The sequence below is a fragment of the Melanostigma gelatinosum genome (assembly GCF_949748355.1).
Source record: "Melanostigma gelatinosum genome assembly, chromosome: 6".
Lineage (NCBI taxonomy): Eukaryota > Metazoa > Chordata > Actinopteri > Perciformes > Zoarcidae > Melanostigma > Melanostigma gelatinosum.
Genome location: NC_136639.1, coordinates 9,146,707 through 9,161,714, shown reverse-complemented (window position 1 = coordinate 9,161,714; position 15,008 = coordinate 9,146,707). Strand labels below are relative to the sequence as shown.

General features: G+C 42.2%; 1 protein-coding gene across 1 annotated transcript; it reads left to right on the top strand.

Annotated features, from left to right (window-relative positions):
* Nucleotides 1-193: 193 nt before the first annotated feature.
* On the top strand, nucleotides 194-14,691 carry tango2 (transport and golgi organization 2 homolog). The gene is made up of 10 exons (XM_079270962.1): nucleotides 194-274; nucleotides 638-697; nucleotides 940-1,063; nucleotides 5,026-5,114; nucleotides 6,250-6,369; nucleotides 6,541-6,658; nucleotides 12,252-12,319; nucleotides 12,491-12,641; nucleotides 13,553-13,657; nucleotides 13,868-14,691. Exons 3-10 carry the CDS (start codon nucleotides 1,008-1,010, stop codon nucleotides 13,986-13,988), a joined length of 828 nt encoding a protein of 275 aa, XP_079127088.1. The 5' UTR covers nucleotides 194-274; nucleotides 638-697; nucleotides 940-1,007; the 3' UTR covers nucleotides 13,989-14,691.
* Nucleotides 14,692-15,008: the final 317 nt, after the last annotated feature.

Below are 15,008 nucleotides of genomic sequence, written 5' to 3'. Positions count from 1 at the left end.
TACTGTTTGCTGTTAGCGTGTGGTTGGTTTTATTCTTGTAAACTGACCAATCACAGCTTGAGTCAGAGCCTTGTTGGAAGGACACTCGTTTTGCTCATTGGTAGTGCCGGGGTGGGCGGTAATCAAGCCAACGCACTCAAAATAAATATACACGCCCGCTGGAGTGGCTAATGAGACGACTGGAGACACAAATCGAGGGCAGTTCGTGTGTACGCTTCCTTTTAGTTGTCATCAGCAAGTGTAACGAGCACAACTAGCCGACATTACACAGCAGGTAAACAATTAGCGTAGAAGTTATTATTCGCAGTCCTACGTGCTTAACTAAGGTTAGCTAGGTGACGTTAGCTAAAGTTTGCGTGGTTGTTCATCTTTACGTAAATGACTGCAAAAATGCTAACGTTCGCTAGTTATTGCTTAGGTTGACAAGTTGTGCTGAAACGTCAAACAGTGTTAACGTTAGCTCGGTTGTATCATCATTTAATCACATTGTGAATCGTGGACGGGGCTGAGTCGTGTAAGGCTGAGTCGTGTAATTGCAGCCTTTGCTGTCATTACAGTCAAAAAGAAGGTCGTGATAATAAACCTTTGTGATGCCATGTCTAACACTTGCTCTCCTGCACGTTGTTCACGGGCACAGGACAACACAAAGCATGCACTCTGGAGGGCCCATTTGTTGTCCTACAGCTAAGTGCACTGTGTGAGTATTGAAGTGATCAATAGTGAAGTAACGTGATGAGTGCATTCTTAAGATATGGACAGAAACAGTCTTCTTCATCCACATATATTCTCCATGGACACATACAGTTAATTATTGCTAAAACTTGAACACCCAGACCTGTTTTCCAAAACTTGTTTCACAACCGCTGTCTCAGTTCTACAGTCATCCATGTCCTAATACACGAAACACTTTTTGGTTTGTCTTGTTTTTCTCTTGGTCAGACATGACTCCGATTTGAAGGCAGGCGAGGATTGAGTGGAATTCAATCCCACAATCCATCCACCCACCCATGTGTATCATTTTCTTCAAGTTTGACCCCCGGCCTGCATCCAAGAGTGCCTACAGGTGAGCAGTTGAAGGCCTTTTTTAACAAACATTGTTGCAAACATTCACATATCCTTATGAGAAAGTTCATGAGCAAACAAGGGAGCTGCCTCCAAACCTATGACGGAGACGATGGCTAGCTGTAGAGTTCTCTCTGCTAGGGCGGTGGACAAAGGTGTATTTATGTACAATTTCACGAATGCAAAGTGTCGAGCGGCAACACCAAGATTAGGATCAACCATTATAAGAACCTGTGCACTGCAGTGTGTTCATGTAAACCTTTTAAAATCCTGAATTACCCACTAATCGGGCCATCTTGATGAACAATGTTGTGAGGCTGTTTTTCAGAAGATATCCAATATTTAGCTCAGTTTGCATCATACAGCTTCAGTGAAGTGTTGTAAACAAGCAGCTACAGAACATATAGATCTAGTGTGCCACTTGGAGCTCTGAGAGGTGCTGCAGTATCGTGACAAAGGAGGGAAGAGAATGTTCTTCTTGCTTACTATAGAAAATACAGCTCATATTTTGCTCAAATTTACCCATTTCAAAGCACCGAGTGGCTTTGTACAACCTCCTCGTGCCCTACCCTGCTATACCTCGTGCCCTACCCTGCCTACCCTGTGCCACCCGCTGAAAGCGGGTGGCACAGACCAGTGCAGTCGTCGTGAGTTATATGCTGATGTCAAGTCCAGCACGTTATGATCCCGCTGAGCTCGAGAGTGAACCCTCTGCCTGGCCTGAGTCCATCTCTGTCCTTCCCTCTGGGAGTCTAACTCTGTCTCGGGAGATCACAGCAGAGGTGTGTGGTATGAGGACTGACTCAGACTTTAACCCGGGGAAAGGTGAAACGTACTGTGGCCTGATGTGGTTACATCAGTGCTATTTATAGACTACTAGTCGCAGAAGGAGTTTTTCTTTTTCTGCAGCGATGTGCAAATCAAAAGGAATGTTCAGAATACTTCGACTAAATTGGGTTAGAGGCAAGATTTCAGTTACATTAAGAACAAATGATTACACAGAACAAAATGACAGGACTATACCTCCGGGGGTTAAATGTGTTCATGTTCAGCATGAATGACTCAATGATAACCCACATGCTGAGATTTCTGTCTTTCAAAAGTCATTTATTTAATTATTAATTCAAAGCAGTGCCGCAATCAAACAACAAACACTGCAATTTGATTAAAGCTTATGATTTTAACACTTCCTTTAGAAGTCATTAAACAAACAGCAAAAAGTCTTTATCCCCTTCGGAGTATGATGGTACTTATGGCAATCTGCCAATTAAAATGATGTGTGCTGGAAGCAAGTTGACATTTTGACCCAAACACTGGCTTAAGAGGAAAGGTTGAGCCCTGTGGGAACATGAATATGCTCATTATTTATCTATATCTATATCTATATCTATAGATAGAGATCTATATCTATATAGATAGAGATCTATATCTATATAGATAGAGATCTATATCTATATATATATATATATATATATATATATATATATATATATATATATATATATATATATATATATATATATTACGGCAGCCTGTCGTTAAGATTTTAATAATTTTAACCACGTGTGGCTCCGAGGATATCGGTGTCTGTTGGTCATTCCACTACTATGGTCCAGACTGAAATATCTCAACAGTTGTTGGATGCATTGACATCATTTTTTTGTAGAGACATTCATGGTCCCCAGAGGAGGAATCCTACCGACATTCGGTGATCCCGTCACTTTTCCTCTCTAGCGCAACCACGAGGTTGAAATTTGTGGTTTTGCACTGACTCATCCGGACGACCACTGGATGGATATTCAGCGTTCCCACCAGGACGATCCTGATGACCAGGTGTTCCTTTATCGAGGGGATCATTTAAGATACCTACATCATTAGTGCTCGAGAGGAAAAGTCACATAGTCACCAAAAACTAACAATAAATGTCGAATTTTCCAAAATACCAGGTACCAGTGCAAATTGTTGATCCAGTTGAAAATGTTCATGACTTTAATGCAAGATGAAAGGTCATGTTCTCTCAAAAATAGTATGGCGTGATCCCATAGGAAACTGCTTAAATACGTCGTTCCACAGCAAATCTGACGGAGCTGCTGCCGTGCCCACAAACCACCGTGTTTACTGAATAGACAAAAGAATGTGAGTTTGGGTATTCAGGAAGAGCTTTGATACCTCTCTGCCTCCCACGATCCCTCCAACATGATGCAGCTGGCTGGCTGTGATCAGAGCGGCTTGCACAGATTTTTATTCATTTATTTTTTCCCCTCCGGATCCGATAGCAGATGCGCTCTCTGGTGTGGCATCATTAGTGTGTTCACTTTGTTTTCTGGAGCAGTGGTGGATCACACAGTGCCGCGGGAACAGGCTATCATTATCACTTAATGCACAGAGGCCGACCCCTATTAGGCCCGTTTGGTTTATCCGTTTGCTCTTAACAAGATCCAAGCTCCCGCACAAGATTAATAGGAGGGGGAGCATCGTCCGCTCAGGAAGAACATACAGCTATTATACAGGTCAATACGTTTCATTAGCTTTTTCTTGCTTTTTCTGGCCTGTGTAGTTTGCCCAGTGAGTGCTGCTCCTGCACTGTTTAAATCTCAACGATCTCAACTCAAATTCTATGAATGAACAGTTAGTATAATCGACCGAGCTTGCATATGTGTTGGTGCTTTGCATGCTTACGCACCATAAAATACGTAAGTCCGTGATTCTCTGCTGAAATGCTGATTCGTGTTTGCAAAAGTCACACGGTGCAATAGTGATGGGTCATCTTCTTCTCTGAGCAAAGGAATAATCGTTTCAGAATCGCTGACTGGGTGAAATGAGCTGGATGTGTTACTTTGTGCCGACAGTGAGCGGCTAGTGTAGAAACTTGATAGCTGGTGTTGCATGAGACACAAATCACAATGCAGCGTGTCGTTGTTAATGGACATAATGGCCCCGTTACCCACGACTTCCTGATTAATAATGCAGGTCAAAGTGTAGTGCAGCGCTTAACTGACGGGCAGGCTGTGGCTGACACTTCTCAGGCTGTTCGTTCGTGGTCGGGGCAGTAAACGTTGGTGTTGTAGCCTTGCTGAGTCAATAAAAACTGATAAAATACCTTGAACGGTTACTGACGCAAGGCAGGTGCAAGCAGCTTCGCAAGATGAGATGGTTTATCTCCATCCGTCATGTCGGATGAATACATTTTTCCTCTTTTAAGTAGTTTTAACTTATCGTGCAGTTTAGAAGAAAAGTAGTCTGATTCCACTCTGTCATCTAAAGCATTGGCTTGTTCTGAGCAAATAAATTCTAGATGCCATTTTCATATGCATTTCCCCAAAATGTTGACACTTGTATTATCTTTGGTAAGTTCTCCCCACTATAACTACAAACACAGTTCTGTGGGTTTAACATTATCATGAATTCTGTCCCCATCCCCCACCCCTCTCTTAGTTGATTTTTACAATGCACTGAAAAGGAAATAACAAGCAAACGCACCAAGCTGACTACTACGCTGACACAGCTAGTACACAGAAACTGGTCTGTTCCTCTTTTACTTTCTGTCTCCAAAGACAAGTTGTCTGTAACTTTTATATTGGCGTGTCCTTTATCCGTCACCTTCCTTTTCGTCATCCGTCATCCGCTCTTCTTCGGTCCTCATCAAAACCTCCTCCTCCTCCTCCATGTGCCCTTGGCCCCTTGTATCCTCTGCATCGTGCTCAATCCACTTGCAATACAACCGTATATACCGCAAGACTCCTGGACACATCAGAGGCCTTTATGAAGGCAGAGAGAGACTCTGGTTGTTACAGCAAATCTGTAACACGAAATCCCGGAGACCAGTCATCATGAATGAGTCTTTGATGATGGATCTGCTCTTCAGACCACCGATCACCTTCTTTAAAACCTCATTGGACTCACAGAATGAACAAAACTAACGGGACAACTTGTAAACCTCCCCCTCCCTCTCTCTCTCTCCAGGCTAATTTTGGCTGCAAACCGAGATGAGTTCTACAGCCGGCCGTCGAAAGCTGCAGACTTCTGGGGGAGCAACACTGAGATCCTCAGCGGTAAGGCTGTACATCTGAGTCCAGCTCACTGCCTCGCACACTGAATGAAAACCTTCTTGCTCGTCTTCTTCAAAACTACACCGAAAGCAAATTCATACCAGTTAGTTGTGTTTTGAAGTGTCTCTATCTGGCCTTTATTTAACCAGATAAGCCCCGAAGGTTGGAAGCTGCGTACGAAACGATACCAAATCAGGCAACAGACGATCTGTTTAAGCGATGAAGAAGAGTTTGTCTTCGTTCTAGACCAGTGGAATATGTGTTGGAGAATCTCTCTTGGCTCCGTGACGAAGCAGCAGATGTTGGCTGTTTAGCCGTGTTTGACGACAGTTTTAGTCAAAGCTGAATGGCTTTCAATAATCAAGGAAGAATCTGTCTCCTCCACCTCAGAATCCAATCCTCCTCCTCCTCTCCGTCACTGGATATCCCCACCCGCAGTAAACTATATTTAATTGACTGATGTCCAATACACATTACAGCCAAGCAGGGGAAATCAATCATCCTTTTTTGTTGTTGTTTTGTTTCTGCCTGAAGGAGGAAACGCAGAGATAGCCCCCGTTGTTCATCAGTCGCCGTCTCCCCTCTGTAATAGAGGGGTCAGGACTCCGGTAGTGGGCTCTTTATTGATGGCTGCTTTTATGCGGCGTGACAGGAATAGATGGCCCTGCCTTATCGGCGGGTCTAGAGGGGCGGGGGGAGGCAGGGCCCTAAAGGAGACATAGCATGACGAGAAGGGAAGTAAGCTTATAGCTCCCAGTGGGATCGGGCGAGCTTTCCATTCACTCCCCAGAGGAGCGAGACCATTCGGCTCTCTCGGTCTCTCTCAGTGGAAGTGGGACCCGTCTTTATTGATCACCGGGAAGTGCGGCGCACATGCCGTCCACCTTCTTCCATGTCATTTGAAGAGGGAAAACAACGGACTGAGTTTATTTAATTACTGCTAAAGCTAGACATGAACACAGTTCTGTGTACAATCAAAAGACTTATCAAAGGATATCCTCTGTGTAAACTGTCTTTTTTTAATATATCGAGACAGTCAATGGAGTGTACTTTGAAAACACGCTCCTAAAAGCGTGCAGTATATTTTACATCCAGATGGAAGTCTGATGAACAGTGGAGCTGCGTTTGTGTTTACCAGGCCTGGACCTTGAATGTGGGAAGGAAGGCGGGTCATGGCTGGGGATCTGCAAGAGGGGCAAGCTGGCCGTAATCACCAACTACATGGAAGGGCTTCCCAATCCCGATGCACAAGGAAGAGGTGAGCCAGCCATGGAAAAAGTCCCAAATATGTCCGCTTGTCAAATGCCTATTGTTACATCCACAGTCTCCTGTGAAGTATCCTGCATGTTGCTTACACTTCAGATTATGCTGGTTTCATCGAGTGCATCTTTTAAGAACTATTTGTTTTTTTACCTTTGTTGCGCCGCAGGATTTCTTGTGCGTAACTACCTGACGGACAAAGATGTGGACAGCTACTCTTACCTGAAGAAGGTGTCGGCGGAAAGCCACTTGTACAATGGCTTCAACCTGCTCACAGCGGAGTTCAAGTGAGTGAAAGGTGTGGTCCATCAACTGATGGGGCGGAGTCAGAGATGTGTCAACATCATGAGACTCTTTAGTACTGAGATTTGGTTGCAAGACGACACGTTTGTCTTCAAGAAAGCAGCCACACTTGCAATATTTTTCATTTTGCAAGTTTAAATTTATTCCAGGGTAGAAATAAATCCAAATGATGGCCACTTAAGACCGTCGGGTGTTCAGACAAGTATCCACATTCTTTTAAAACTTGTTAAGGATGGGTTTTAACTCGGTTCCTCCGACTTCTGACCTTACCTTGGAATAAACCGGGAAGGCTGCTTTTTCATTTCTTGAAAAAAAACCCTCAGCTGCTGAGCTGTGAAAGAGCCAGCATTAAATGTCTAAAGAAAAAAGTGGTTCATGTTTCAGATGAAGAAAATCTAGACGGCATTAAAAATAATGAGGTTTTTTTCTTTTCTTAACTTGACTGAATTTGGTGGTCTGGTAAAGGAGAGAAAATCAAAGTGGGATTAGTGCTCACCAAGATAGTTGTCATGGAGGAGGCCCCTGTAGACAATTGGCACGGAAACAGGCCTCAGTTTCTGCCAGCAAGAGGTTGATGGTTCAGCTCCAACACATGCCCCTATCTCACTGTATCCCTAGCGGGGGAGTTTGGTCTCATGATCCGTGGATCCTGGTGACATGGCCGCAAGGAGGATCTCCTCTCAAGGCGGCTTTTCTTCTGCTTGTTCAGCCCTTCTTCCACATTTGTCTTAGTTTTAGGGTTAGACAGCACACTTTGGTTTTCTGTTGTATGAGACACATAATCAAATCTCTGATGTCAGCTAGTCATTGCCACCTGCCTCCATTTATTGAAACAATTGGTCCTTGATTTTCACAGGTGACAGAAATGACGATTGTCGCTGGCAGATTGACTCATCCGTAGCTGAGTGAATAGTTGAGCTAATGGTTTAAATCTCTCTCTGGCTGACTTGTAATCTTTCTAACTGACTTGTTGTAAGAAGAGAACCATGAGGTCTTAGTTCTGGACTTGATTGTCTACACACATGAATTTTAAAAGACTGAAGCTAAAGCTACACGTCCCGGACAAAAAGTCAGAGAAATGAAGAATGTGGAAGAAATGAAATGAAGAATCAGCATTGTTATTGTATTGCGCTGTAGACTTAGTTTGTCCTACTATGATGAGGAGAACGTGAGATCAGATTGTCCACTCCTTACTATTTTCCTCTTGTATTTTTGGTTTCTGAAACGCCAAAAAAAGATAGCACTCTCCGAACCCTTAAAATGTTGAGTGTATATCAGCAATTTGCAGCCTCGTTATTATTATTTCAGCCTTTGAGAACGACTTCTTTCTTCCTCTTTTCACATGTGACTAAACGGCATGTTAGATTGCTCTGCTGGTCTTTGACAAGACGTTGAAATGTCCTTGTTAAAACCGGGAGCTGTCGTTACGCCTGCACTGCCCCAGTGGCATTGCTCTTAAATGAAAGAATATTGTGTCACCCCACGCTCATGAGACACCAGGAAACGTTTATGTCCCGATAATACCTCATGTCTTCTACTTTGACTGCAGCTGTCAAACCAGAGCCTCGTGCTGTGTATGTACCGTGTTCCTTTCTCTCCTCAAATACCCATTTGATGGCCGCTGCTTTCACTGCAGACAGAGATGACACTCTTCCGAATACACGCCGTTATTACCAGCCGATTTGTTTTCCACTGTCGTGTGCCCGGCAACTCGCATGAAAACACTCGCATGAAAACAGTGCGTCTGGTTTCTTTCCGAATCAATAACAACAGCTGGTGGATAGAGAGCAGCACTATATTACCATTAGAGGATTTCTCATTCATCTTGAACCAGCACATGATTCATGATCGGGGGGACACGCGATGTGCCCACCATTTTAAAGCATTGTCTGTATTCACTCTCTGTTTTTGAGAGTGTGTGATCACGCTCATTGAGATGCAATGAGGAGAAACGGTGTTCACTTAATACACAACCCAGAGAGGCATTTAAATATTTCAGTCTGGCCATGATTTAAGTGTTTCTCCTTTTTAATTGTGATGCTTGTTTATCCATTATAGCCTTCATTAATAATCTCTGTGATTGATTTGGTCCTAACCTTCTCTCTGTGGAGCTATTACCATATATATTTTAGTTTTAGGGATCTTCTCGGCTTTATACTCAAGGCTGAAGTCGATGGCCAGATATTATTAATTTCATTGAATATCTCTGTGTTGTAATTCTTGGCAGAAGCTTGTTTGAACTGAACAAGACAAACTGTAGAGCATCAGATACGCACATTCCAGAGTACGCGGGGTGGATGAACTCTCAGCATTTTAAAGAGCTATGAAGATTTGTTTTTCCACTGTTAAAATGACTTATTGGGAAATACTAATCTCTTTGAGTGTAATAGAACATGATTTTGTACTGAATAGAGTTAGCAGTAGATGCTCAAATAGCCTGCCTTGTTCATAGAGTGAATCCAGATGTCCAAAAAGTGCCACAAATATCGAAATAATGTTACTTTTGGCCTTATAATTGTTTGTGTGGGGAGATATTTAACATCAGGACCAGATCTGAATGCCACTACATCTTCATGCAGTTATCTTCCCATGAAAGTCTGTCTGATCCTATGAAGGCTAACTTTTCTAGGTCATGTGATAAGATTTCATGAACAACTATTATGGTATTCTGTTGTATTTAGCAAGTCTGCTGGCACGTTAAGGTCACAAACAGTAGCTGATGAAATGGGCTACCACTTGAAAAAGTAAGTATAATTTATATTATATATTTAATTTTAAATGAATAGTTTTAATTGAGTTCATTTTTAATTTGTATCTTAACGTGACAAGGCTCAGAGTCAGCAGCCTTGTTAGCATCTCTGTGGTGTTTTGAGCTAAATGCTAACACCAGCATGCTAACTCCCTCACAATGACATGTGTGTAACATCGCAGGTATAACGCTAAACATCTTAGTTTGAAAGCATTTAGCCATAAAGTATTGGACAAAGTAAACATTTTGATCTGATGAAGGAGCTAGATGAAAAGTTACTGCATCACCAAACGTATTGAAATCAATCCTGAGGGGGATGTCAATAGCAATACTAAATTCCATAACAATCCCTCCAATAGTTGTGGAGCCATTTTACTTGTCTACAAATGTCAGTTGTGTGAATGTGCTAAAGGAAAAGTCAGGGAATCCCCAAAGTCATTCATTCTTCCTCTGGGCACTATGCATGTCTGAACCAAATGTTATGGTTATCCATCCAATAGCTTTCCAGATATTTCACTCAAAGGTGGACGGACTGAGAATGGCTCAAAATGCACCGAACACCATTTCCATGTCTTTAGTCTCTGCACGTGTGGGTGTACGCGCACACATGTGTGTTTGGATATGGGAGTACATGCTGCCATTACCCAGGAGCCCATCTACATTCTGAACTGATCATGTCGAAAGCTCATCCAACCATCTCCAGGCAACTCCACCACAGCTGGCGATGGGGAAACTGCTCCGAAGCCTCAGTATAGAGGACTCTTCATTAGATCGTCTCCCAGCCAGCATACTGATTACCTCTCTTACCGAGATCTGAGAAAGCCCGCTCTCCACCCCCCCCCCCCCCACACACACACACACACACGTCCTCTCTCTGCCCAGTGGCCTTGACCTCCTGCTGTTCCCTCATCTCAGCCCAAATCAACCCACAGCACACCTGATGTGGCTTTCTATATCCGAGCCAGCATCAACTAGATGAAATGGAGCTATCTCCCTGCAAATCCTCCACTTGCTACCACCACGGGCAAAGTGTGGACATAAACACCGTGGCTTTAAGGTGTCGTTGAGTTCAGTAGTCAGTAAACTCAAGCTCGTGTTCCAGACATTTGTTTGCCCACAGAATAAATAACAATGGGTTAAAAGCTTTACAGACTCTACAGTTTTCCTTCAGGTTACAGCACCATCTGGTTCCCGCTGGGCAGCAACTGTGTACATGCATGTATGAGGGGTGACTGCTGTCACCCGAGTCAACATTGGCCAGTGTTGCTGTGTTTCACAGTCACCATAGGAACACAGGAAAAGCAGTTGTTTATTCAGACTGGTCAACTGCGTTTGCCTAAAACTTGGAATCAACATGAAGGTCTCTGAGACATTTGCACTGGACAGAGGCGTGCTTGCGCAAACACGAAAGGACAACCTCTGTTTGTAGACAAGCAAAGTTTAGCACTAATCATTTGTTGTGTTGTCTCAGATAACGATCCTCACTTCTTCCTTCGGCCGAGGACAACGCGAGGCATTCCTCAGTCTCACTTTGATAAGCAAAAGAACAAAACATACGGAAAACCTTCCTTTACATTAAGTGGTACATGTTTTGTGTGCGTAATAATTCCAACCAAATAAATACATCTCAAATATAGCTTCTTGAAACACTGAAGCCACTTTGTAGGTGAAGTTCATGTTTTTCATATGTATTCCTTCATATTCTGTAGTCGTCTGGGTTGAAGCAATTTTCTAAAAGATAGGTTCAAATCTTTGGCGCCAAGGATAATTGACCAATTGTGTGGTCTATAAAACCTCAGAATAGTAACACGATGAAATACCTATCATAATTCAACAAGGTTGACATCTTGAAATAGCTTCTTTTTGTCTGACCAACAGTTCAAAACCCAAAGATATTCAATCTACAGTGATATAAAGCAGAGGAAAGCTGCAAATGGTCACATTTGAGAAGCTGGAACAATCAACCGATTGACAATCAATGCAGCAATATGATTGACTTTTCAAGCAAAAAAGGCCAAAGTAGTGGGCGGTGGATTTTCTGTCAATAAACGTATCAATTAATTGAATAAGTGCGTCATCTCATCATCTCCAAACATCAGATATACAATCATTGTCGATGGGGTTTTATGGTAAACATGTTCTGCTCACGTTGATGTAAAGTAGAGACCAAAGGCCGATCTGTATTTTGACTTCTAAAACCTGTAAAGTTTGATCCCAGCAGCACATGCTGCTCCGGTCCTAGCAGCGCTTCACTGGGAAACTTTCCAAGTTCGATGTTGAAGCGGTGTTGCGCCACATTTCAGATTGACTAATGCCACTGGTATGGCTGTCATAAAATTGACATCAAAACTGAATTCCGCTGCGGGTTCAAAGGATTTGGTCATTATTTATTATCCACTGTCCTGTACCAAAGCCGTCACAGATGCCCTTGATGTCAGACAGATTTTTCCGACAGAATAAATCCCCTCTAACTGAAGACTTTGCAAGGAGATCTAACACCACAACTAAATGGTTTTGTGCTACTCGTAGTTGTTTGCAGCGCTAATTTGTCTTTTGAAGCATTCTTTTTACCCAGTTGTTCCTTTTTAGGAGGGTTTTAATGCTGCAATTGACTTCGCTGTTACGTATTTCCCCATTTGAATCGCCTCTACAAATGAAACGGGCTTCTTAATTCCTATTTTCCAGGACTGCAAAGAAAGTTGGAGGTGCACTGTTCATCGTCTCTCATTTTACAGGATCCCCTCAGGAGTACTTTGAACATCATCGTTGCTGTAAACGACAAAGAATCATGCAATCTGTACTTTTCCATCTTACTGTGTCCCGTGTAGAGCCAAACAAGACAGCATGTGTTACTATGGAAACAGAGGCAGCCCTGAACCCATCCATCTAAAACCAGGTCTGTGTTTTTACTGTGGTCGCTGTAGAAAGTGTGCTCTCGGCCTCTGGCCCCGTTCATGTGTCCATGTTGATCTCTCGCTCAAGAGTGTCTATTAATGTCTCGTCTGCCACAAGGTCGCCCTGACGGAGCTCATGAGTGTGTCTGTGTTCTTCAAACGCTCCTCGACAGGAATCTATGGCTTGAGTAACTCTCTGCTGGACGCTCCGTGGAGGAAACTGCTGCGAGGCAAAAGCCACTTCACCAGCGTCGTCAGCGACCAGTCCCTGTCCTGCGATGGACTGCTGCAAGAGCTGCTCAACGTCCTCAATAATGAGGAACTGTGAGTGCCGAACACCCACTTAGACATTCCCTCGCAATCAAACATTTTATTCATTTTAGTTTGTGTATGTATGTATGTATGTATATGTATATATATATATATATATATATGTATATATATATATGTATATATATATATATATATATATATATATATATATATGTATATATATATATGTATATATATGTATATATATATATATGTATATATATATATGTATATATATATATATATATATATGTATATATATATATGTATATATATATATATATGAGATAGATAGTATGTTTATGGTGAACATTGCAAACATTTTAGCAGGTTAAGTGTGGGGTAAAACGAGTAATTCAGCGTGCACAGACAGAGGGAAATTTTACATTAATCGATAAAAATCGATTCCGTGCTCAAAAAGTGAAAAACCAAGACTCCAGGAAGTTAGTGCCCCCAACCCAAGAAATGTAGTCAATACTCCTGACAGCCATGCATCTCTAGAAGCAATTGTTAGAATAATTTATCTTCATACCTGATAGAAACGATGGATAATCCTGCAAAATGTAGCCCCAGGTTGCAGAAATGAAAGCACAGAACTGCAACAGAGTTTCAAATGTCAAATTGTGCTTTTGTCAAAAGAGATAAGCGAATATTAGACTTGACCTTAACATTCATTAGGAGCACCTAGTATGTCAACTCTCAAACCTTATGGAGAAATGTCTCTAGTAGCTGTTTATGTCTAAAAGTTTCAAAACTCAACTGCATTTTCAGAAAACAGCGGTCGGTGAGCCGAGTTAAGAGAAAGTTTGCAAACCAGCGTGTTCATTCAGGTTTAAGACGGAAATGAACGACCAAGTAAGTAACAACAGTGGATAAAGTCTATAAAGCTTCTCAAAGAGGTGTCTTGTGGGTTTGTTTAACAGGAACACACCTGATCCACTTCACGAGAGCCACTGTGAAGGTTACAGCAAGCCCGAGATCGAGGCTCACTCCGCGGTGTTTGTTCGCAGCCGTCATTATGGCACAAGGTCAGTGTCTTCCTCTCTCTCTCACTCACTCACTCACTTTTAATACATGCTAAATACCGCAAATGTGACTTTTAAATGATCATAGTGGTCCACGGTGTTTCTCCTGCCACTTCCCTGTGTTCTTCAGGGTTTTCTTCTAGCATTTTCAGTCGTTGATTTAATGTTTTGTTTCTGTTTGTTTGCTTGTTTTCCGCGTCCCTGCCCATCTAGGACCAATACAATTATCCTGATAGACGCAGAAGGTAATGTGACCTTCACAGAGCGCACCATGCTCGACTGTGACCAGAGCAAATGGAGCACCAGTTCTTTCCAGTTCAAACTGCAGGTGTGAAGAAATGATGGAGGAAACCCACTCTGTGCCTTCCTTCCGTCACCTCCCACCTTCTTCCTCCTTCCTCAAGCTGCAGCAGAGCAGCCATGTGAAAATGAAGCTTCGTCTGCACTTTCTTTTCTTCAGCTAGTTGATACTAGCTGCCTCATTAGCATCAGTGAAATGCATCTTTTGAAAATGTGTGCTAATTTAAGATTGCCAAAGAACGGATAACATTTTGTAAAGGAAAATATTTTACCTACACACAAAGCAGACTGGTTGGGTTGCTTCAAAATGTCTAAAGCATAACCGATTACTGGTAACCTGCTTTGAACTGCAATCAATACCGTATAAAATATTATTTATTATACACTTAATGCACAATTTATGGACTAGAATTTGAAGTTATTTTCTGTTTCACGCTATATAAAATCATTGGGTCATCACCAGTATATTTCTAGAGAATGTGTAATCTGATTTAAATAATTTGCAGTCATTTTAATAGTTCAGAGTTGTCATTACTTTTTAAAGGTTGGATTACTGTAACCCTGTTGCTGGTAATTAGTTCTGCCCTAACACTGCACAAGAGTAGCCTCAGTGTTGGTTACAAGACATGTTTAATGCAAACTGTTTCAGGCAAGGGATCTCTGACCACTTCCATGGTAAAAACAAAAAAGAATAATGCATTTTACAGCTGTTTGATTAAAAAAAATGTATCAAAACACTCACTTGTCTTTCCATTCATTAATTGTTCATTGACAACTGGTTCTTCCGCTGACTGTATATTACTTCTACTTCTATTACTTACTTCTGCCTTGTAACCACACGTTACTCATACAGGTGTTGGGACGCTAATTCAAAGGGGGGAAAAAGTCTCACTTACTAACCTGCAGAAAGCTGTTAAGTGGTTTAGAAACTCAAACTGGAAAAGGTTTTGTGCAAATATGTAATATCAATTTATAGTAGCCCTCTATTCTTCAGAGTTCAGTTTCAGCATCGGTTTTTAATCACGTCTTCAGGTGCCTGTAAAAGCAGAGGAAA

Excerpts from the sequence above, each read along its gene's own strand:
- tango2 (XM_079270962.1), top strand. The coding sequence starts at position 1,008 with ATGTGTATCATTTTCTTCAAGTTTGACCCCCGGCCTGCATCCAAGAGT. Across the intron at positions 12,642-13,552 it reads GTCCTCAATAATGAGGAACT|GAACACACCTGATCCACTTC; the intron begins GTGAGTGCCGAA and ends TTTGTTTAACAG. Across the intron at positions 13,658-13,867 it reads AGCCGTCATTATGGCACAAG|GACCAATACAATTATCCTGA; the intron begins GTCAGTGTCTTC and ends CTGCCCATCTAG.